General features: G+C 49.0%; 1 protein-coding gene across 1 annotated transcript in view; it reads right to left on the bottom strand.

The window, feature by feature from the left end:
• Nucleotides 1-16,989, bottom strand: part of Armc2 (armadillo repeat containing 2) — a 107,316-nt gene that overhangs the window by 6,405 nt on the left and 83,922 nt on the right. The window contains exons 13-17 of the mRNA XM_055616019.1: nt 9,872-10,172; nt 7,378-7,500; nt 5,619-5,732; nt 2,910-3,042; nt 2,452-2,612 (exon numbers count right to left, since the gene is read on the bottom strand). Of these exons, the coding sequence (XP_055471994.1) occupies nt 2,452-2,612; nt 2,910-3,042; nt 5,619-5,732; nt 7,378-7,500; nt 9,872-10,172 (832 nt within the window). The remainder of the gene's footprint in view (nt 1-2,451; nt 2,613-2,909; nt 3,043-5,618; nt 5,733-7,377; nt 7,501-9,871; nt 10,173-16,989) is intronic.

Below are 16,989 nucleotides of genomic sequence, written 5' to 3'. Positions count from 1 at the left end.
ACCAACAGAGCCAACTAACCAGGGACCAGAGGGGCTTGCAGAGACTGAAACACCAACTAAAGATCATGCCTGGACTGGATCTAGGCCTCCTACACAGATGTAGCTGATGTGCAGCTCGGGCTTCATGTGGGTTCCCTAGTAAGGGGAGTAGGGGCTGTCTCTGACTTGGACTCAGTTGGCAGTTAGTTAGTTAGTTAGTTAGTTAGTTAGTTAGTTAGTTAGTTAGTTAGACTACTTCCCCCTGGTGGAGCTGCCTCACAGTTGGGGAAGAAGTCGCCCTCAGTCCTGATTTGACTTAATGTGCTGGGGTGAGTTGGGGGGGCTCCCCTTTTATGAGGGGTAAGGGAGGGGGAAGAGGGAGAGAGGGTGGGAGTGGGAGAGAGTGAGCTATGATCAGGATGTAAAGTGAATAAATAAATGCATTAATTAATTAAAAAGAGTCAACAGCAAGGGAGATGTCAACACTGGGTGTGGAAGGTGGAAGCAGGAGGGAGTGAAACACATGAGCAACATGAGATTAGAGGAGGCAATGGGGAGCAGGGGAGCTTAGCCAGGCAGGGCTGGGCCTCCAGACGATGGGCCCAGAGTAGGTCCCTGAGGCTGAGGCTCCCAAGCAGCCCAGGGAAACCATTCAGTGTCTGATTTCCTGGCTCCCTCCTTCTTGCACATCCTTCCCTGGGCTAGAACACCAAGAACCAGAGCAGAGGTTCCCAAAGCTGGCGCTGCCACTTCAGCCTCGGCCAAGGAACTGTTGAAGTCATGGTTTCCCAGGCGGCGCCCAGCTCCCCTGAAATCAGGACTGCTAAGGCTGCACCAGGCAGACTGTCTTAACTCCACAGCTGATTTCTGTTCTCGGGCCTCACAGGAACTGAACGGAGGCGACTTGTGCAGGCACCCTGGCTTCCTGCCACCCGGAAATCCTCCGTGTTCACGAGGACGCTGAGAACGTCAATCATTTACACCTAGGCCCATTCTTCTTCTTGCACTGAATTTTCACACACACACACACACACACACACACACACACACACACACACAAAATTATATAGACCTTCATGACAAACTCCATAATGGCCAAGCAGATCTGACTCTTTCATGTAACTGCTGAACCTCTGGATCTGTTATTTTCTGCCACATCCCTTAGTATTCATAAAGTATATCAGCCCTCCTTGCCATCTTGTCTGGTATCAGGCACAGCATTCAACTATTGGTGTGAGTGTGCATTTACTCCTAGGCACCATGAAGGGGTTAACCAAATTTAGAGGGCATTAAAAACATAAACTTAAAGAGGTATGGTGGTTTGAATAGGGATGGCCTCTGTAGGCTCATAGATTTGAATGCTTGGTCATGAGAGAGTGTGGCTCCTTGACAGGGCTTAGGAGGTGTGGCCTTGTTGAGGGAAGCATGTGGTGGTGGGGGGGACTTGGGGTTTCAAAAGCTCAATCCAGGCCAAGTCTCTCCTTCTCCCCATTGCCTGGAGATGTGGAACTCTCAGCTCCTTCTCCAACACCATGTCTGCCTGCGTGCTGCTATGCTCTCCGCCATGACAATGGGTTAAGCCTCAGAAGCTGTAAGAAAGCCCTCATCAAATGCTTTCTTTTACAGGAGTTGTGTCTCATCACAGCAACAGAATAGTCGCTAGGCCAACAGGCTAAGCCCAAGGTTTAAAAACGTCTGAAGGATAAAAGCAAGACCCTAAAATTTGGAGCTGTTTGGCTGGAAGACTTTGGGTCTTTTATCATGCTTCTGTTGTGATGCTTGTCCGAGCCTCACAGTTAACGTTCTGGGCCTGAATGGGGCTTATCACCCTCCCGTTTTAGAGATAGTAAGGCAAGCAATAACAGAGGCAGTATTCAAACAACACCACAAATGTAAGCTGGGGGGATTCAAGCCCACAGCTTCTTAGTTACCCAGAGCCTTTTCTATGTAGCTATTGCTGGCCCACAGAAGCGGATAATCATGGACCCTCATCTCCATGTGGGGAATAGGAATTTGTAAAAATAATTCACTTTATGCACTTTCCCGCCTTTCAGGTGTGGGGACCCCACCGTAGTGTCAAGTTGTTTCACAGACCCTTCCCTATGTGATAATCAGCATCACTAATTAATATATAGGTTTATCTGAGAACATGGCTTAATTCAAAGCAGCTTTTCTTAATTATGGCAGTGCCTATACTTTTATCAGCAGAGGCACGTGGCTGCTGGGATTTATGGGATCAAAGAAAATGAAGGGGAGGAGCCACAGAAGAAACAGACAGGTCCAGCTCTAGGCAGTTAGAAATCCTTCTGTTTGGACAGTAACCAGCACTCGGTCTTCTGCAGAAACTATTCAGAGGAATTCCAAGTCACCATAATCTTTTGCATTTTGCTGCTGTGTAGGGACCTTTATGTCAGCAGGTCAGAGAACACAATTTTCTTGCCTTGGTTTGCTTTGCGCCGTAAGGGCCCTTACCTAAAAATGATGACAAGAGGACTAGGAGCGTGTCAGTGACTTCTTCTCCAAAACACAAGGATGCGTTTGTGACGTTCTCACTCAAGTTCCACAAGGCCTTGCATACCAGGCAGGCCAGCTGCCAATCACCGGGACCGAAATCCCTTAAACAGTTCACTAACCTGAGTAAGAAAAGTCAAACAGTAGGTCAGAAGTTGTCTGCAAGTCTTGAACTGTTGGCATGATGGCTAGCCTTCTGAATTCCACACAACCATCACTTAAGTTCAGGTCTGCAAGTTTAACTGACTACAGAGCTTCACTTATGGACCGCTGAGTTGTGCTAAGTGTCCAGTGGATTCTAGCCCGCCCCCCCCACTTTTAGCTCCACCCCTCTAGTGGAATGAAGGAAGGGCCCAACCTCCCAGGAGAAACACGCCCCTGGAACCCTCACAGTCGGGAGTTCCTGCCTTGAAACTTACTTTGTAACACCCCCGCCTTCTTTCAGGATGGCGTGGTTGTCCTTATCCACGGTGAGGTTCAGGAGGACCCCACAGGCGGAAAAGCAAATGTCCTGGTGCTTGGCTTCCAGCAAGGCCATCATAAACTTGTGGACTGGGAGGGCAGAGAGCAAATTCGGACCAGTGAGAGCCCGCAACACCAGACACGGTCTCAGCTGCAGCTTCTCTTACAAATGGGGTGAGGTTTGGGGGTGAGGGATGGAGCAGGGGTGGCAGAGAGTGAAGAGGCGGCTTGCGACGCTGGATTGTGCCTAGTGTGATGGACCCATTCCTCCTACGTTTTTCCAGCTCCCACTGTGGACCCACTAACACCTGCCGCTCTCAGAGCCCGTTCCTGTTTCCCTCAGTCTCTGGCTCTGTTACTGCCATCACTCACCCAGCAGCAGCCTCTCTCCGGGGAGAAGAGCCCCTGCTGGTGGGAAGGAGGGGACATGGCTGACATTTCTCCCTTTTGGCTGTTCTCAGAGGCCTTTTAGAACCTCCAGTTGTAGCTCTAATGTACAGCCTGGGGCAGCAGAGTCCAGTCCTGGTGAGATCTTTCCTGAGCCTCCAGAACACGGGAGATACTCTAGGAACTGCTAGGAACTGGCCTGCGCAGCACAGGGCTGCTAGTGCAGGGACAGCGCAGGTTGTGGGCCAGTCATTTCCCCTTACTCCTAGGGGACGGAGTAAGGGGAACATACTGTGAGTCCCATTTTCTCATCCCCCAAGCAGGGGCCCAGTGAAGGGAGCAGGGAGTGGATGGGGTGTGAACACCACCAGATCCATTTACCAACCACCTGAGCAGTGGTTACCCTGTCATCCATGACAACCTATTGACTGGGTTGGACGGTGAGCTCGACAAAGCCTGCGTCCCGTGCACACACGTTCTGAAGGCCCCAAAGGATGCACCGCCAAATGCTGGTTCTCTCAGGGCCTGGGGATAAGGGGCTCTGCACCATGCTGCTGCTGTGGCTGCATTGTTTACATTTGCTGTCATCAACACGGTTAGGCATCTCTGTTGTTTGTGGGGCTGGTGTGTTTCATTTGAGAAAGGGTCTCAAGTGTGGTATCAACTCAATACAAGCCATAGTCTCCTGAGGTGTGTGTGTGTGTGTGTGTGTGTGTGTGTGTGTAAGCATCACCTGAGAAACACTTCCGTAAGATCTAGCTGCAGGCAAGCCTGGAAGCCATTTTTTCTTAATTAGTGACATGGGAGAACCCAGCCTGTTGTGGTCCCAGGCCTTGCTACTATAAGACAGCAGGCTGAGCCAGCAACGAGGAGCAAGCCAGTAAGGAGCACCCCTCCATGGCCTCTGCATCAGCCCTTGCATTGATCTTGCTCAATAACCTGCGATTCAGGATGTATAAACCAAATCAAGCCTTTTGTCCCCAAGTTGCTTTTGATCACAGTGTTTCATCACAGCACCAGCCACCCTAACTAAGACATCCAGGCTGGCTTTGAACTTGCTATGCAGCTGGAGGTGACTTTGAAGTTTTGATCCTCCTGCCTCCACTTTCCAAGCACTGAGGTTGAAGGTTTGCACCAACAGGCCAGGTCTATGCAGCCTGAGAACGAGACCCAGGGCCTTGTGCACGCCACACAAGCACTCACTAACTGGGAGATCCCCAGCCCCTAGACAGCTCTTAAAAATTGCCATTCTTACATGAAATACGTGAGACGATGTATGGTTCGCATAAACATTTGGTTCTACTTAAGAACCAGAGCACTGCATCCAAAACACACTATATTCCAGCAACATATACAATTCTCATTCATCAACTCGAGCAAGTGAAGAAACAATAAAGCAAATCCAGTATTGTATCTTTTGACATCTCTTCCCCTCTAAATGGTAAACCTTCCTTAAATGTAGTCAACAATCTCCAAACACCATTCATATTCTCTATCATTCCTACCTAAATGCAAATACATAAACAATACTTCAGGCAGTTTTTGTGAGCATTTGGGGGAGGGGGGTGTTTGGTTTCATGGATTGTTTTGCTTGCTTGTTTACTGAGGCCTGGCTGGCCTGGAACTCACTGTATAGACCAGGATGGCCTTGAACCCACAAAAATCCACCTGCCTCTGCTTCCTGTATGCTGGGGGCAGGATGCGGAAGAGGCATATTTTAAAATTTATGCTGGTGACATCATTTTCTATTTCTTACTATAACTGGCTTTTCTGCTCCCACATCAGGTGTTTCTGGTTGGTCCATGCTGACCAATGTCTGATGCATACTTGTCTGTGACTGTCTATAATTTATCTTAATTGCTGTGGAACATTTTGTTTTATGAGCATATATATTTACAAAACGGAATGCCCTGTACTTGCTGCAGCTGTCCTTTTGGTTGCTGGACAGTCAGTAGTTGCAATCAAAGTGTAGCATATTCTAGCATGAAAACAATCCCCAGCAGTAGAGATCATGAGTGCAGATTCCATTAAACACACACACACACACACACACACACACACACACACGCATACATTATCATTCAAGAGGCTAGCGTCTGGGAGATGGAACTCAGCCTTGGTCTACCCCATCATCCTGAGCTGCCCCTCAAAGGGGACAAATGTAAAGTATGGTTCATCCTGAAACACAAACAAGTATCGCACTCTAAGCACCTAAGCTTCCAACTGGCTGACGACTGGCAAGACTCATGGGCTTAGGGTCTTGATTGTCACCAACCCACCATTTTTCTGCATGAGGAAGTTGCAGACATCGAGGTCCTGGGAGAGATTTCCGAAGACGCGCACGGCCTCCAGGATTCCGTCCATGTTGTTGCTCACGAGGAGCTTCAAGAGCACTGGATTCGGCAAATAGAGAGAGAGTGAGTAAACTCAGAAGACCTTCCGGGACCATGTACACTCCCTACCATTACTGTGTGAGTGTATAGACATAAGCAATCCCAGAGGCAGTGTTGTGTGTGTGGTTTTTGTTCGTGTGGGTCTGTTGCTGTTTGCACAGGCCTGGCATGGCCTGGAACTCGCAATGTAGACCAGGTTGGCCCTAAATGCACAGAGCTCTACCTGTGCCTCTGCCACTGGAGTTCGGGGAGTTTTGCACGTTTTAAATCTTACACTGCTGACTTTGTTCTCGACTTCTTCCTATGACTGTCTGTAAGAGTGAATGAAAACCAATCTACCACAATTAAGAATAGTGCTATCTCAAGATCCAACTATATCACTCCTAGGCATATATCCAAAAGATGCTCAAGTACACAACAAGGACATTTGCTCAACCATATTTGTAGCAGCTTTATTCGTAATATCCAGAACCTGGAACAACCCAGATATCCCTCAGCTGAGGAATGCATACAGAAATTGTGGTACATCTACACAATGGAATACTACTCAGCAATTAAAAACAAGGAAATTGTGAAATTTGCAGGCAAATGGTGGGACCTAGAAAAGATCATCCTAAGTGAGGTATCCCAGAAGCAGAAAGACACACATGGTTTATACTCACTTATAGAGACCTATAAGATAGGATAAACATACTTAAATCTGTACACCTAAAGAAGATAAACAAGGAGGAGGACCCGGGGTAAGATGATCAATCCTCACTTAGAAAGACAAATGGGATGGGCATTGGATGTAGGAGAAAACAAGTAACAGGACAGGAGCCTACCGCAGAGGGCCTCTGAAATACTCTACCTAGCAGTGTACCAAAGCAGATACTAAGACTCATAACCAAACCTTCAGCAGAGTACAGGGAAGAAAGAAGGGGGAATTAAGATGACCTGGAGAGGACAGGAGCTCCACAGGGACCAAATATATCTGGGCACAGGGGTCTTTTATGAGACTGTTTCTCCAACCAAGGACCATATATGGATATAACCTAGAACCTCTGCTCAGATGTAGCCCATGGTATCCAAGTGGGTACCCTAGTAAAGGAAACAGGGACTATTTCTGACATGAACTCAGTGGTGGGCTCTTTGACCTCCCCCCCCCCACCGGAGGGAGAAGCAGTCTTGCTAGGCCACTGAGGAGGATTTTGCATCCAGTCCTAAAGATACCTGATAAACCAGGGTCAGATGAAAGGGGAGGAGGTCCTCACCAATAAGTGGACTTAGAAAGGGGCAGGGAGGAGACGAGGAAGGAAGGGTGGGATTGGGAGGGAATGAGGGAGTGGGATACAGCTGGGATACAAAGTTAATAAGCTGTAACTAATATTAAAAAAAAATGAATAAAAAAAGAAAGAAAACCAATCTACCAAATACTGAGAACGTTACATTTTTCCCCCAGTGGCACAAAGATACACACTGTGGGGCTGTTTCAAAGAGAACTAAGAAACAAGTTGTTACCATGTTCGAGGTTCTGAGGTGCGTGGGGCAGCTGTCACAGCCACTCCTCCAGGTGTGTGTTTGTAAGTGTCTGGGTTTGTGAGTGCCTGAAGGTGTGTGCTTATGAATGAGCGCCCGTGAAGCCACGCCCAACCCTGAGCCTTACGTTCAGCAACATACAGCTTTTTGTGTTGCAGGACGGAGTTCTTCACTTGGTAGAAGGACAGGTTGTTGACGGCTGCTGTGGTATTGATCACCAGCTCCTCGGAGTCGTCCAGGGACTTGGATTCTGAAACCAAGTGACCAGGGCGTCAGACACGCTTGGCCCTGCAGATCCAGTCATGCCACATTTGCAGCAACGGTTGTTGGGGCTGGGGGACAGGCTGGGTGCGGGGGTGGGGGGGGCCCAGGGGTATTACTTAAGAAAGCTTTACTACCCATGGCGTGGCCTGACTGGAGGCAGGGAGATGCAGCAATGCAGGGCATGCTAACTCAAGGCCCACAGCCAGCGGGGGTGGGGGGTGGGGCTACCTCTGCAGTGACCCGAACTGTCCCTGATCCCACCCACCCGCATGCCCTGGTTTCAGGGACCCAGTGTGGGTAGCTCACCCTAGTCCTCACACCCCGCTTTCCAACAGAGTGGTCTTCAGGTCATTATCCATCCCTCATCATTATCTTCCAAACACAGCTGGAGGCTTCCCACTTCCTCCGCCTTCAGCCGTGCCCTACCTATGGCTATTCGGAATGTCACCTCCCGGGTGCCAGGATTACAAGCACACTCTCCCTGCTCAGTTTTTTTGGACCCAGGATTTGGACTTTATTTCCTGGGGCTCCAAGTAAGTTCACTCATGGCTGGAGGTGCACCTTAGTTGGTAGAGGGCTTGCCTGGCATGCACAGGGCCCCGGTTAGATTTCCAGCACTGCATCAGCTGGCCAAGGTGCTGTGAGCTTACACACCTGAGGTAGAGGCAGGGAGACCAGGAGTTCAAGGTCACCTTTAGCTTAACAGTGAGTTTAAGGCCAGCCTAAGCTACATGAAAAGAATATAAAAAGAAAAAGAAAACAAGAAACGAACACTCTGCCTACTGAGTATAAGGATAAATCATGGAGTTTTCTCTTCATACATAAGGAGACCCTGAGTAATTTTTGTCCCTGTCTCTCACTCCACCTCCAAACTCATCTCTGGGGACCACCGAAGACATGACACCCCTTAGACATGGCAGAGACCAGTGTACCTGAAGACTAGATGCCATTGTGAAGGAGAGGAAGGCCCTAGTAACTCTAGGTTTGGGGCTTTCAGGACTGAGACGTGATTGTTGTATGGTCTGGATGAGGTTCTTCTGAAAGCCCATGTGTTAAACATTGTGTTCCCAGCCTGTGGTGGCTAAGCAGTAAGAGGCAGAGAGTCTCATGGAGAAGGTTATGTCACTGGGAAGTTCACATAGAAAGGGTCTCAAGATTTTTGGATGACTTCTCTTTTTTTTTTTTTTACCCAAAAAATAGAAAGAAAAAGAGAGACAGAAAGACTCTCTCCCCATCCCAACATAGCCCCCATCAAAGAAAGGCCATGCAAGCAAAGCGTCCAGTGATCGGGGAAGCACCAGCTACGGCCAGGGGAGCTCCCTCCAGGGGCGGAATCGGCTGCCACACTGATGATGGTCCTCAGCCTCCAGACACGTGCAAAATAAACGTCTGTGTGGGAGCCTGGAGAGGTATCTGAGCAGCTCAGAGCGCTTCCTGCTCTTCCAAAGGGCCAGAGTTCCGTTCCCAGCACCCATGTCTGGCAGCTCACAATCACGTGTAACTCCGGATCTGAAGGCTCTGACGGCCCCCCGCTGGCCTCCATAAGTCCTGCACGCCTGGCATATGCTCATAGACACATGTGTACACGAATCAAAATCAATTTCTGTTGTGGCACAGTAAACCAGAAAGGTGGGACATAATTATGGGTAACACAAGAACTGGAAAAGGAGATGAACCCTCTTCACACGGACTGATTCTGGTGAAAAGAATTAGAATTTTAAACATTTGGCTGTTCTTTGCTCTTTTGATTGGTAAAACTGTTTTAAGTTGTGATGTGATTCCCCAACCCCCAACCGTAAGATTTAACCTTTTAATAGTTTACTTATGTATTTTGTGCCACAGCCCACAACACATGTGTGGACGTCATAGGACAACATGCAGCTCTGTGGCTCCTGCAGCAGAACCTGGCCATAAGCCCTTGGTGAGCCCTCTCAGCAGCCCAAATTTTACCCCTTTAAAGGGCATGATTTAAAGTGATTATGTCTTTTGGTAAGGATTTATGTCACCATTGGTCTTCTGGTTTTGAAATCTGGGATGTGTTAATGCACTACTCTGCCAAAAGGTTTTGTGGTGGTGGGTTTGGCTTGGTTCTCAGAGAGGTCTCATATAGCCCAGGCTGGCCTTCAACCTCCCTGTCTCTATTCCCCAAGTGCTAGGATTACAGACATGGCCACCACTCGTGGTGTAAGTTCAGCTGAAGACTGAACCCCAGGCTGTATGTGCCAGGCAAGCACTCTATCAACTCACCCAAACCCCCAAGAGTGTTTTTCCTTTCCACAGCTAACGCTGTTCCTTAAAGTGAGCCAAGATCTCCCCACAGCCCTCTGACAGATCTGTCCTGGGGCTGCAGCTCTCACCCAGAACGGTCAGCAACAGGCCCACCACCTGAGGGTTGGCCGCCAGAACTGGGCCGATGCGCGGGTGAATGGCTATGTTGGCTAGGACGCGGATCAGCTTAACCAGCACATCCTCGGCCTCTGTCTGTGGCCTGGCTCCTGAGGGCCCAGGCCTTGAGGAGTGCTCCTCAAGTTGGTAGAAGTTCTGAAACAATGTAAGCAGAGTTTCCATGCTCCCACTCTCTCTGGAGAAAAGTTCCCGGGCCTGGTTACTTTTTGCTGTCAGGTTGCCAAGGATAAAAACAATTCGAATTACTAAATCCTGCAATAAACAAAAGACAGAGTGTTACAAGCACAAAGGAGCTGGGACCTTAGTTGGAAAGAATACAGTGTGGTTTAATTTATTCACAACTTAACTAATAGCAAAATGGGTCACATCTGGCTTACACAAAGTCTTGCAGTGTTTGAGTCCCAAGATGGGCGCAAAGTGACAGATTAGTAAGCACTTGTGGCCCTGAAGGAATGAGAACCTTCATCTCAAATCTGGGTGGTCTTTAAAACATTCCCTGGGAACAATTAGTTGAGTGAGCTAAATAGGTCGTGTGCATTGAAGTTTTGAAGCTAATAGAGTTCTTGAGCATCCAAATCCTTTAAAACACACACACACACACACACACACAGAACTACTCTTACCCCTCAACGCTCCCAACTCCCCACTGAAGAAGGGTACTCAAAAATCAAGCATTTCCTTATAGTGGAATGGGTTATAGCAGGGCTTCTTGGATTCAGCACTGTCATAATGGCAGCAAAGTCTGTCTGTCTGTCTGTCTGAGACAGTGTCTCCTCATGCAGTCCACGCCCAGAACCACTGTGCTACTGAGGGACCCCATAGTAAAACAGTGTCTGTACTTCTGGGCCTGTGTGGTGGCTACAACATTGACGCTTTTAAAACTGTTTCCTAGCTTACACATATGTGAATGTGCTTTTCTGTATATGTGCCATATAATAAATGTGTTTTTATTCACTGGCCTTTCTTAAGATATGGTGTCATGCATCCCAGGCTGGCCTTGAATTTTCTTTTCTTTTTTTTTTTTTTAAAGATTTATTTATTTTATGTATATGAGTGTTCTATCTGCATTTAGACCTGCCAGAAGAGAGAATCAACTCACATTATAGATGGTTGTGAGCCACCATGTGGTTGCTGGGAATTGAACTCATGACCTTTGGAAGAGCAGACAGTGCTCTTAACCACTGAGCCATCTCTCCAGCCCCTGGCCTTGAATTTTCTATGTAGCCAAAGATGACCTTGAACTCTACCTCTTGAGTGCTGGGATTGCAGGTGTGTGGTACCAAACCCAGTTTATTTGGTACTGGGAACTGGACCCAGAGCTTTGTGCATACACACTAGGCAAGTACATACCAAGTGAAATAACCCTCTCAAAGCTCTAAAAGTGTGTTTTGTTTTGTTTTTTTTTAAAGTGAGATCTGGACATGAGATGCTGAGATGGGGGAACTGCCTTGAGTTCAAGTCCAGAATGGGCTACAAAGCAAATTCCAGGTAGCCTGAGCTAGAGAGTAAAAAAAGAAGAAAGCAGAAGCATGAAGGGGAAAAAAATAGGCGAAAAGGAAAAAAAAAATAAAAAAATAAACTGAGAAACTTAAAATTCAGGACACAGAGGTGAGTATGGCCTCACTGGGCATGGGCTGCTTGCCTGTAATCCCAGCACTGAGGGAGAGGGTCGTGGGTTCAAGGTCATCACGCTCCACTATACAGTAAGTCTGAGGCCATGTGAGCTCGATGACACCCTGTGTCAAATGAACAGTTTGCTAAGGGTCCAGGGGATGGTGAGTAGGTGAGGTCACGTGGAAGGAAGCGATAAAGGAGTCCTTGCTAAGGGCCATCGCTGGGCTAGGTGTGGTATTCAGTGTGCCATACACCAAGCCCTTTTACCCTGGGTATTGAAGAAGCTGTGTGGGTCCCATGGCTAGCCAAAGTGGAACAGGACTTGACCCCAGAGTTTCCTGGACCCTGGGGTCCTCCCACAGTGGCCATTGGTTTTTCTCCTCTGCCCTGCCCGCTTGCAGATAGTTAAGGATTTATGGCACTAACAGGGGTTGGGGGGGGGTTTCCATCATTCTGGCTTTGCTGGTAGATCAGCAGTTACACCAGCCTTAAGGAAGGGGGCGGGACCAAAGCACATTTTTAATGAGGTACAAGGTGGGATCCTGAGGTCCAGTGCAGGAGGTTGGACTCGGCAAAGAGGCAAAGGCAGAGTGAGGGCAAAGGACACCTTTTGATTCGCTGGAGACAAATCTGCCAAGGCCAACTTGTTCCTGCCCGTTCTTGAAGAAATGCTTGTGACACTGTCAGGGGCAGCAGCATGGCTGCTAGTGTTGCCATCATGAAGGAGGGGCAAAGCCCAACACTGTGGCAAGGACTGGAGCCTGTGGGGGGGGGTGTCGTTTTCAGAGACAGTTCAACTCAGCACCCAGCAGCCATCCAATTAGGAGAGCCTGCTTCTGCTCCACCTCTAGAAATAAAATGTTCATTTCCCAGCTAACGCTTAGATGGGCAGGAGTTGGGGTGTGCACACAGAGGCCAGGATGGCAGTGTTCTGAACGGCTTACAACCTACCCGACAAGCCCAGGCTAATCTAGGAGGTGGAAACACCTTTGCAAAGAGCGAGACAGCAAAGGAGATGAATTCTGGCTAGGGAGCCATGGGAGACCCAGGGCCTCTGGACCCCTGGCAACTGTCATGATGCTGAATGAGTGAGTCACAGGCATGGGATAATTAGAGGGCACCAACATCTTAGCTAACTGCACTGAACTGCAGGGCAGACCCAACAGATTCAGAGGATGTAGAAAAAGGAGGCTTAAAGCCAGGAGTAGGATTGCTTACCTAGAATCCACCCCAGCACCCACAAGGACTGTGAGTTTAAAACCAAAGCCAGCCTTTGAGACATAGTAAGACAAGAGAGAAAAGAGAAAGGAAAGAAGGAAGGAAGGAAGGAAGGAAGGAAGGAAGACAAATAGGAAAAAAGTAGAGAAGGGGAGAAAGGAAGGAGGGAGGAAGAGAGGATAAAAGGGGGAGGGGGAGAGCACAGAGAAAAAGGAAGGAGAGAGGGAGGCAAAGAGAAAAAAAGAAAGAAAATGGGGGGGGGGAGTCAGACAGAGGGATAGAGGCAAGAGAGATGGCTTTGGTGGGGATGGGTAGAGGCACTTGCTGCCAAGCTTGAAGACTTGAGTTCAACCCCTAGAACCCACATAGTACATGGAGAGAAGCTACCTCCCCCAAGTTAGCTCCACATGTGTGCCATGGCATGCTTATGCCTACACACACACACACACACACAATTAATAAAACATTTCAAGGGGAAAAAAGTAATGAAAGAAGGAATGGGGAGGAGGGTACCAGGAAGCAGCAGGATTATCACAAACGAACTTGAGATCAACCTTGGAATGCCACAGAACACTGGCTGTGTGCATCTGCTGTGTGGACAGGGCTGGGGTGGTCTGTAAAAGGTCTCTGTGGGACAGTCTCATGGTGCCGGGTTTCCAGGTATCTCATGGAGTCAAATGCTTGGCCATTGGTACTCTCCAAAGAAACTGAGGCCTGTTGGCCTTAAACCTACATGGGATTTCCCTGAGACACTTGGATCTCACTGCACAGCAACTTTGAGCCATTCCTGATGTGGAAGGCAGAGGGCTCTCAAAGTGAGGGACTGAGGAGACAGATCTCTAACACCCAGGCCAGGTGCAACAGAAAAGCAGGGCAGGGGAGGGGATTTCCAAAACCTCATTTCCTTGATAGAACTGTCTGCTTCCTATTTTCCAAGCCAGTGGCTGTTAGCAGAATTTCTGCAAACTTTGATATGCCTCTGACTGATACTGTATAAGCTCTACTTCCAAAACGATGAATACTGGCTGTAGCAGTGGCGTAAACAGCCATCACAGGGGCCTTCGATGTGCTGGCAGGGTTCCAAGGCATTCTAAGCAGGTCGCTCTCTGCTCTGATAAACACCATGAGCAGAAGCAATGCAGGAAAGAAAGGATTTATTGGGCTTACACTTCCACATCCTGGTCTATCAGGGAGGGCAGTCAGGGCAGGAACCTGGAGGCAGGAACTGAAGTGGAGGCCATGGAGGAGTGCTGCTTCCTGGCTAGTTCCCGGGCTCACTCACATTCAGACACTTTTCTTATACCATCCCAAGAGTGGCACTACCCACCGGAGGCTGGATTTTCCCACATCAAGTATCAGTTAAGAAAATGCCCCACAGGCTTGCCTGCAGCCCAATTTAATGGAGGCATTTTCTCAAGTGAGGTTCTCTCTTGCCAGATGACCCTAGCTTGTGCCAAGTTGACAAAAACATCAACAAAATTAACCTGCACACAACGTTCAATAGACATACGCAAACCAAGTCTCTAAAACTGGTACCGTCCATCTTTGTCATCGGAATGAAGCTGTTGGTAGCATCTCATACCAGATAGTAAGCTCCTCCCCCATTTCACAACAGCCATGTTAGTTGCATTCCCCACAAGGGAACATTAAAAGAGACAGCAAATAAGTCATGTAAAATGTTGTCTGAGGAATTTAAACAAACAGCTTATTCATCTTGCTAAATCATTGTTAGGACCGGTCCATTTACTCCCCAAATATCAACCGCTGCATTGTGAAGAACGCTCGCTCAGTGGTGGTTTTCTGTTTTTTGTTTGTTTGTTTTGTTTTCTAGACAGGGTTTCTCCGTGTAGCCCTAGCTGTCCTGGACTCCTCTGTAGACCAGGCTGGTCTCGAACTCACAGAGATCCACCTACCTCTGCCTCTCTGAGTGCTGGGATTAAAGGCATGCGCCACCTTCTTTCTTCCTTCCCCACTTGTTGGGTTCCTCTGGTCTGGGGAACCTCCACCACCTATCAGAGCTCAGCTGCTGGAAACCTGTGAATTCATCGGCACAGACCAAGTGCTGCTTTTTCTAAAATCCGCCCTCCCCCCCCCCCCCCCGGTCCTTCCCACATCTAAATGTGTGTGGGTCACAGCACGGTGTGGATGGTTCGGTTTGAAGTGGCTGCGGGGCAGGAAGAGTTAATGCTGTCCCAGTGCCGCTCTCCCTGCTTTCAGAGGGAAAAGGAAGGGGGTGGTTCCTGGCAGTCTCGGTGCCAACTGAAGGATGGCATGCGAGATCAACAAATGGGGATGACAGATTGTGCCGTTCACAGCCTCCAGCTCCCACCAACTGCTCCCCTCACTGTTTCTGTCCTTTGACTGTGGCGTCTTTGCTTCCCACCTTTCTCAAATATGTTTCCCAAGGAGCCGGGAGCACAGAATAGGCCCAAACAGAAGCAGTCTTGTGGAAGGCTGTTCCTACGCCTGGGTTTGCGTGGCTCACCTGAAGCTGGGCAAGGGTCTCTGCGAGGCCATGGCCTCATTGTAAGTGGCCTGGGCTCTCATGTCCGCCCTGAGGGGTATCCCCACTCCCAACCCAGCCCTACATAGACGTTAGCTACTGCTACCCAGTCCAACCCACAAAGCTAAGAACTACACAAAGCAGTTCTTAGCTTAAAAAGAAAAATCCCACAAACACCTATAGGAAGTATGCCAAGAAAGTCAGACATAGTGCTGCGCGCCTTTAATCCCAGCACTCAGGAGGCAGAGGCTGGTGGATCTCTGGGGATTCGAGGCCAGCCTGGTCTACATCATGAGTTCCATCCAGGACACCCTAGTGACACCCTAGCTCCAAAGAACAAAGACAACAACAAAGTACGGCACGAATGACAAATCACTAGTTCGTAGACCCATGATTTCACAACAGAAGGTGGTTCCTTTGACACACAGCTCTCCACCCCGCAGCCTTTCTCGGTCTCTGAGAACAGCACTCTACTCTCCCAGTATTTGTATTACACCAACACATCAGTGCACACTCACAGCACAGTTACATGGCTTTGAAATGACAAAATGAAGAGGAATCCGGAGGGGACTTTAATACCCCTGAGAAGACAGTCTGGACTAACTGGTTCATTCCGACTTCCTAATTTTGCTGAAAATGGAATCAGCAGCAGCCACGGCCAACCAAAGCATGAACAAGCAGCAGTTACCATAAGAGGCCGGACTTCCTTAAGCACCCGGGCCTGTCTTCCTCAGCATGGGATGCCCTAGTGGGCACGCACTTTGCTTAGGCTCTGTGGGCCCCGACACTTGTAAATAAATGGCTTAGCTGGGGCAGGACACAGAAGAGGACACTGCTTGGTGGAATGGTGTGTGACCAGCGCCAGCTACTGTGGGAGCAACCTTCCACCTGAGAGATACTGTCCTAAAGCTAACGAGAGATTGCCACCCTTGCCCTGGGGCGTGAAACTGAGGCTTCCGGAGAGGCCACTGGTGAGGGGAAAGGCAGAGACTGAACTTTCTGAGCATGCTCATGCCCTCATGCCCTTCAATACCTCATTTCCAACGACCCTCAACTCCCAATCCCTCAGCCCTGTAGCTTTGTGTGTGTGTGGTGGGGGGGCATTTGAGACAGGGTCTCTCTACATAGCCCTGCCTGTCCTGTAACTCACTATATAGAACGGCTGGCCTCAAACTCCCAGAGATCCGCCTGCTTCTGCCCTCTGAGCTACTGCGATTAAAATACTTGCACCAGGCATCTTTGAGCCTTCATCAACTTCTCAAGCTGGTTGTGTGTCTTTGCTTGTGAAAGGCGCCCCTGGTGGCCTGTCTGTGGGTTGCAGGAGGGGACTTGGCACCGCTTCTCCCTTCTGGGAGCAGAACATTCCTCTGCTCCACTGCGTGTTCCCTCACCCTGAAGTGGCGGGCCCAGCGCCATCTGCCCTGTGTGACCCACATGGCTTTACCTCGCAATGCTCCCCGCCCACAGGCAGCCGAAGTGAGGACATGGCTCTCACACCCTCCCCACGGCGCCCTAAAATAGCTCCTGTGCGGGATGCTGACCATAGGAGAAGACTGATGCCAACCTGTCACAGAAGAAATAAACTATGTTCCACAGACTGCTCATACTTAAGAGACAGCACCTACCCAGTGTAGGGAAACATTGTAGCAAGACCTTTAAGAATGGTTAGACTTAAAATGTGTGTGTGTGTGGGGGGGGAGAGATAAACGAATTGAACATTTTTTTCCCACAGAC

Source organism: Psammomys obesus, unplaced genomic scaffold (genome assembly GCF_907164565.1).
Source record: "Psammomys obesus unplaced genomic scaffold, mPsaObe1.curated_primary_1811, whole genome shotgun sequence".
NCBI lineage: Eukaryota > Metazoa > Chordata > Mammalia > Rodentia > Muridae > Psammomys > Psammomys obesus.
This window is presented reverse-complemented; position numbering and strand designations above follow the sequence as displayed.